The sequence below is a fragment of the Populus trichocarpa genome, chromosome 8, assembly GCF_000002775.5.
Source record: "Populus trichocarpa isolate Nisqually-1 chromosome 8, P.trichocarpa_v4.1, whole genome shotgun sequence".
Taxonomy (NCBI): Eukaryota; Viridiplantae; Streptophyta; class Magnoliopsida; order Malpighiales; family Salicaceae; genus Populus; species Populus trichocarpa.
The window spans coordinates 1,071,695-1,078,886 of NC_037292.2; the positions used below are offsets into that span (position 1 = coordinate 1,071,695).

The window sequence follows — 7,192 nt, forward strand, 5'->3', positions numbered from 1 at the left end:
CATTAATGAACAGAAAATTGGCAAATATATCATAGGGTTCAAAAATTGAAATTGTAGCTGCATGTGCTTTTTTGTCCTTTTCTTCAGTTTTTTTCTTTAATTACAAAGGTGTTTAAGGGTTTTTTTTTTAATCTTTTAAAATTGATTAAATATTACTTAATTTTAAAATGTTGCTGGCACGTAGTTCATATACTAACATATAGAAGACACTTGTGTCATTTGAACAACATTTATAGCTTCTCTCTGTGGCATAAAATGTTTTCTTACCATATCGTTGAATGCATTATCATATTCCTTTTCTTTTGGTGTTACACATATTAATAGTGGCGTAGGAATGTTCGGAAACGTGGTTGCAGTTGCGTTCTCAAAAAATTTAAATTTTTTTTTATTAAAATTTAATATGGTTTGTATGTTTTGGATCGTTTTGATGTGCTGATGTCAAAAATAATTTTTAAAAAATAAAAAAAACATCATTGGCATGCATTTTAACACGAAAAGTTATTTGAAAAGCACCCGCAACCAAACTGCCAAACACGCTTGTAGTTGTTTGTTGTCGGTCAATTTTTATTTTTTACCATTTTATCTTAAAAAATTACAAGTTGGTTCTCTTTGTTGTTGATATTTCAATTTTTATTTGTTTATAATTATTGTTCTTGCTTTTTATTTTAAGTTTTATTTGTTTTAAATTTAATCCTTCAATTCTAATTTATAATGTGTAAGTTTTTTTAATTTGGTATTTTTTCTCTTTGTTTTTTCCCCGGGCTTCGAGCAATAGTTTTGAAGTTTTCATTTTCATTTTGAATTAAAGGTTATGGAGTGTTTTTTTTTTTTTAGTCTTTATTTATTTGATTTTTCTCTTGTAATTTTATTTATATTTTTCCCTTTTAAATTTAACTCTCCAGTAAAAAAAATAAAAAATTACCCTCCAATTTATTTTTTATTTTTATTTTCATCCCATTCTTTTAATCATTATTTTTTTTTTTCAGATCCTTTTGTCCTTAGGATCCCATGGCATCTAGTTATTTTGGTGGCACAATTCATAACCTTCTCTGATCACACGATCACTTGCTTCTGTATCAAGGTGTTCAATGTCTTTGTAAGCTTGATGAGCAGAGGATAGGGCTAGATTAATTGTGTTTTTATCAAGGCTATGGAGATCTTTTTTGGCTAAGGGTTTCAGAGCTTTCCAGCAAGATGAAGGATTTTGGGACTTGGAGCATATCGTGTTGAGATCCTGAAATACGATTTTTGTGGTCCCATAAGCGTTATATACTGTGCTGATAGGAGAAAAAACGTATGTTTTATTTTTTTTATTTTTTAATACAGGTCATTTTATATTTTGATTTAATATGAGAAAATTGAAACTAAAGGGACCGAAATGTTACATTTGTACATTTATAAGGTCTAGAATATACCTAATCCTTCAAAACCTGTCATTGCAAGCATCAGATAAAAAAAACCCGACACGCGCTCTCACTCACACACTAATAGCTTGCTGGTATCTTCAATCAATCAGAAAAAGAATGGCAGCTGCGTCGATAACTCGCTTGCAAATTCTATCATCTTCACCATCACCGATAAAAATAATCAAACGGTCCTCCGCATTTCTCTCAAAAATTCCGCCAATTCATAACCACTACCACCATCGCTCTCGCAAATTCCACACCACTCTCTGCTGCTCCACTTCCAATCCAAGTCGAACACTAGAGGTATAGTATACGTACACGTCACCTTATTTATATGTATTTATACTTCTTGGTGTATTTGTAGTGTGTTTTTGTGTCATTCATACGCGTGTTGTCCTGTTTGATTAGAATGGATCGATTGTTGGAGATTTACTGGATTATCTCAATGAATCATGGACTCAGTTTCACGCTACAGGTAATTACTGTTTTAATTTGATTAATTAAAGTTAATTTTTTGTTGTTAATTATTTTTTTTAATTTATTAATGAGGTTTTGATTGATTTTTTTATGCATTTATATTATTATTAATGGTATGATTTTTTAATTGTTAAATAACTAGGTAAGTATGATATGATTAATGAAATCTAAATTATTTGCTAAATATTTTGTTATTATTAAGTTGGTGAGTTGATAAATGAGCTTTTTGATTGGTGCTTTGATTTTATTTTTATTGTTAATTATTCGGCAGCGGAAGCGAAGAGGCAATTGATTGATGCTGGATTTGACTTGCTAAATGAGAATGAAGAGTGGGAATTAAAGCCTGGCGGACGATATTTTTTCACAAGGAACATGTCTTGTTTGGTTGCTTTTGCTATTGGTGAGAAGTGAGTCGAAAAAGACTGCATTGTATTTTGATTATATTAGCAATGTCATTGAAATTGGAATTTGAATTGTTTTGTTTATTGGAATTAGTGATATCAGTTGATATTCTGTGAAAAGGGATGTGATTGATTTGTGTTACTGTGCATGTTGGTTGAATTGCGTGTGGATTACTGGCAAGTGGATGATTAAAAGGTTTTGTTAATTTTGCAGGTATAGTGTTGGAAATGGGTTTCATGTAATAGCTGCACATACAGATAGTCCGTGCTTGAAACTCAAACCGAGATCTGCGTCGTCCAAATCTAGTTATCTAATGGTTAATGTGCAGACTTATGGAGGTGGTTTATGGCATACTTGGTTTGATAGGGATTTGAGTGTTGCAGGAAGGGTCATTGTGAGAGGTAGTGATGGTTCATTTCTGCACAAGCTTGTTAAAATAAAAAGACCTTTGTTAAGAATACCAACACTTGCCATTCATCTTGATCGGTATGTAACACTTCTCTCTCTCTCAATTTTATTTATTGTGTTCAAATTTTATCTCGCATGGTAGAAATTTTGTGGAGTTTTTTTGTTCTGAATCTGTGTTCTTGCCGTTTTGAATTTAGTGTATAGCTGTAAATCATTCATCTGCTTTCTTTTTTGTCTTGGATTGTTCAGCACAGTAAATAAGGATGGTTTTAAACCAAACTTAGAGACTCACCTTATTCCACTACTTGCAACAAAATCTGAAGAAGGTTCTTCAGAGACAAAAGAGAAAAATACTGAATCTTCAAAAGCTGTTCATCATCCGCTGCTTATGCAGGTATCTCCTTTTGTTTTGCTAGTCATTTGTTAACAAGTCTAATGTATCTCCTAAGTAGATAATGTAGGTGCTCATAAAAAGCATGGCAGTACTTGGAGTGTGGATCAGGGATCTAACATTTCTGTAGATTTTTTGCCATGCAGCCATAACAAGATGAGGCCTTGATAATTAAAACCAGAATCCACAGCATACATGTAATAAGAAAGAAACTTTAGATTCTAGTTAGTGCTGTAATAAATGAAAAATAAAAAATTGCAGCATGGCACTGATATTTTTTTTTTTTTGGGGGGGGGGTTTATAACTTTCATGGATCAGCTAATAAGACTGTCCATCTCCTCTTTTGTAAAATGTCATGTATCAATCTGCCAAATAGCAGGTGTGCTGGTTTTTTTATCATCTACCTTTAATTCAAGATCATAATGATCATCAGTTGCATGAGAGCTGATTCTGTATTCTGATGAACCAATCAAATGAGCTGGTGCTGTATGATGTTGCATCAACTGCATGAGCTGATTTCAGCACTTTTCATCAAGTTTATCAATTATTTTAATTCAGGTTTTATCAGATGAGCTGAGTTGCAGCATTGACGACATAGTGAGTATAGAGTTGAATGTTTGTGATACTCAACCCAGCTGCCTTGGAGGTGGAAACAATGAGTTCATTTTTTCTGGAAGGCTAGACAACCTTGCTTCAAGTTATTGTGCATTAAGAGCTCTTATTGATTCATGTGAATCATCCAGTGATTTATCAAATGACACTGCAGTCCGGATGATTGCTTTATTTGATAATGAAGAGGTAATTCTTCTGACACCCTGTGACACAACACACAGATTTATTTCTTCCATGTATACCTGTGGATTGATAGGAACTGAAATGAGCTGTCACTGGCTAGCTAATGGACTTTTACTTGCTAATTAGAAAATAGTTGCGATGACACAGTTTCTTATGGTGAGGAACTATAACAATCTTCCATGAAGTCCATTTCTATTGACACTCGGTGGAAGGCATTTGGATTATTGTTAATAGGCATCAAGAGTCTCTTTATTATTGGTAGAAAGAAAGTAGTGGAGTCCACCGTTTCATGTTCTATGGCAGTTTCCAAGTGCGTTCCTTTTACAATTTGTGCCGATTCACAAATGTTATTCCTAACTATTGATGTTTAGGTGGGTTCAGGTTCAGTTCAGGGAGCTGGTGCACCGACCATGTTTCAGGCTATGAAACGAATTGCTGGGTGCTTGGCTCTTAATAATGTTAATGAAGGGGCTATTGAGCGTGCTATTCGGCAGTCGTTTCTTGGTATAATCATTTGGCAGTATTTGAATTGATTAAATTCTTATCAGTTTCTAGTATTTCTTTTCTGCAATCAGTTATGTTGGAATCTTTCTCTTCTGTAGTATCTGCTGACATGGCTCATGGAGTACACCCAAATTTTATGGAAAAGCATGAAGAACACCATCGGCCTGAAATGCAAAAGGGACTTGTTATCAAGCACAACGCAAATCAGCGGTATGCTACCAGTGGAGTCACGGCATTTCTTTTTAAAGAAGTTGGCAAAATCCACAACCTTCCATCTCAGGTAATTGCCTATTGAAATGAGGCAATCCAACCCTTTGTCTACTCTATAAAGCAGTTTCATGTTATGGTCAATATATGAGCATGCTGGACACTAGAAAAGTTGATATTTAATTGTCAGCAAGGAGAAGCAATTTTTTCACTTGTACTTTTCGTTGGTACTGCTAGGGATTCAATGATTTTTAAATGCTTGAGCACAGGTGAACTGAATTGAATGTCAGGCCGAGGGAAGGCATCAAATTGTCAATTTTGGTTAACACCAAAAGTCATTATTTCAATATTATGAATAGAAATTTCGCTTTCCTAGCTGCTTAAGAAACAAAAATCTTTGTTTCGGGATGGCATAGGGAAGTGTCAGATACCATTTGGTTGGTTGGAAAGAGGTTTATTCTCCTATTTGTGTTGGGGCTTGAAAGAGAGGTTAAGATGTGTTCAATCAGGATTGACTAGAAATACTGGACCGCCAAAGGGAGAGGAAAGTGATAGAAAGAAAAGAATTCTCAGATTTAATCAACTTTTAACATTGGAACTCAATCCATTGGAATCTAGTTATAAAATCTGGAAACAACTGTCATAAAGGGGGTTTTGTTTGTCACTTCAAGTCTATGGTAAAGCAGGTTAGGTCTGGTTTTTTTATTTTTCTTTTGAATTGTGAATCTTTGCCCAACTAAGTGACTGGTCCATAGTAAGTGGTAGTCTGCAAGACAATCTATAGCATAGTAGCCTCGATTAATAGCGTTACTGATTCCATGATTTCATATTATGGACTTCTTATTTTCCTTTTGACTTCTGGTTATAGTCCTCACCTTGGACTCTCTGCATGAAGTTGATTTGCCTAACATGCTACTGGTAATTTCCTTGCAGGAATTTGTGGTGAGAAATGATATGGGATGTGGATCCACCATTGGTCCTATACTTGCTTCAGGTGCCGGCATCCGCACAGTTGATTGTGGAATTCCTCAACTTTCAATGCACAGGTATCGTACTAATTCTCTAATAACGCATGAAGTTCATTACATTTTATGACCACCTGCATTTCACTGAGCTACTCCACAAGACAACTGTGCTTATGCTGGGTTCTTTTTTACTTGTGGTTTATTCTTGTCTATTTGTCTCTCTTGTTTCTACTGCAGTGTGAGAGAGATATGTGCAAAAGAAGATGTAGACATTGCTTACAAGTATTTCAAAGCATTCTATCAGAACTTTTCAAGCATAGACAAGAAGCTGGAAGTGGATTAAGTTGTTTGCAGGCTTACTGTAGAAAGACTAGTTTGGTATAAAAGAGAGAGACCTCATGATTTCATTTATTACTCGTAAAATATTTCTATTCTTCATAAGCACATTGTTACCTCCAAAAATAACGATTTGCAAGAGCTTGGACATGTAACTAGGTTTACCCCACACTAAGCACACAGAAAAAAGAGGGTCTGGTTACTAAATTTCAGGCACCAACGAATATTAGGTCTTGTTTGATTTGACAGGATTTGTTGTAGAACTAGAGCTTGCGCTGGAAAGTTTCTTCTTCAGCTCGGACAGCAGCGCCTGATTCTCCTGGTTTAGCCGTTGAGCTTTCTTCCTTAGCATCTCATTCTGTTGGATTATATAACAGTTCTGCAAGTATAGCTGTGAGTTTAGCTTTTCCATCTTGAACTGTTGCTATTACCCCCTGAAAATATCCCAAAACACGGATTATTAGCAAAGATGGTAGCTAGGTAAATACGAATTGTTAGGAGACAAGGAACTGGAATTTAATTTATGCATGTAGAACTGAGCTAGAAAAACCTACCTGTGTATGCCTTGATAGGAAAAGAATTACAGATGAAGAGGATACAAGGAGAAGTGAGAGGGAGAAGATGGTACGTATAATTCGAGAAGTGTATACACACACACACACACACACACACACACACGCCCACATGCCACGGCTTACAAAAGACAAAACAATGGTCTTGAAGGCAACATGGTTCACCGAAAACAGCAGACATCCCATCTGCAAAGCCCTCGTCCATGTAGAATAACTTGATTGTACGTGTATCTTTAACCGTCTATAATTCATGGGATCTTCACTGGGATATTCAGAAGAAAGAGGGTCTTGTGGATTTTGTTAGGAGCAATGCACGTAAAAAGTACGAGACTAATAAGCATTATGCACGTAAAAGTGACTTTTGTGTACTAGTGGAAGCAACTTTCATGTATTTAAGAAAGCTTAGTATGTTTTTGATGAAATTCACTCAAAACCACTAAAAAAACATTAAACCAATGTGGATAATTTTTGAAATAAAACCCATTCAAAAGATCATTTAAACTGAGGTCTTTTAGTCCAAACAAAAAGGCTTTTTTAAACGTCATTAAAAACAAATGGAAAGTTCTTGAAAGTATGTTTTTTGATATTAAAAAAAAACTTAATCTTGATACGTGAGAAAATGCAGAGATGATTACGGAAGAGGACGAGAAAAAGGTGATCAATTATTACGTAGTGGGCAACAACGGGGAGACCGGGAGGCACCTGAAGGATAAAAGGAAAGGTTTTGAT

At 35.0% G+C, this 7,192-nt stretch overlaps 1 protein-coding gene across 1 annotated transcript; it reads left to right on the forward strand.

Annotated features, from left to right (window-relative positions):
* The first annotated feature begins 1,455 nt into the window (after window positions 1-1,455).
* LOC7490903 (probable aspartyl aminopeptidase) lies at window positions 1,456-6,302 on the forward strand. Its single transcript, XM_002310980.4, has 10 exons — window positions 1,456-1,709; window positions 1,815-1,881; window positions 2,155-2,290; window positions 2,499-2,771; window positions 2,943-3,087; window positions 3,643-3,882; window positions 4,251-4,383; window positions 4,482-4,663; window positions 5,524-5,636; window positions 5,793-6,302. Exons 1-10 carry the CDS (start codon window positions 1,524-1,526, stop codon window positions 5,896-5,898), a joined length of 1,581 nt encoding a protein of 526 aa, XP_002311016.4. The 5' UTR covers window positions 1,456-1,523; the 3' UTR covers window positions 5,899-6,302.
* The last annotated feature ends 890 nt before the right edge of the window (window positions 6,303-7,192 follow it).

Excerpts from the sequence above, each read along its gene's own strand:
- LOC7490903 (XM_002310980.4), top strand. The coding sequence starts at position 1,524 with ATGGCAGCTGCGTCGATAACTCGCTTGCAAATTCTATCATCTTCACCA. Across the intron at positions 3,883-4,250 it reads CTTTATTTGATAATGAAGAG|GTGGGTTCAGGTTCAGTTCA; the intron begins GTAATTCTTCTG and ends ATTGATGTTTAG. Across the intron at positions 5,637-5,792 it reads CCTCAACTTTCAATGCACAG|TGTGAGAGAGATATGTGCAA; the intron begins GTATCGTACTAA and ends TTTCTACTGCAG.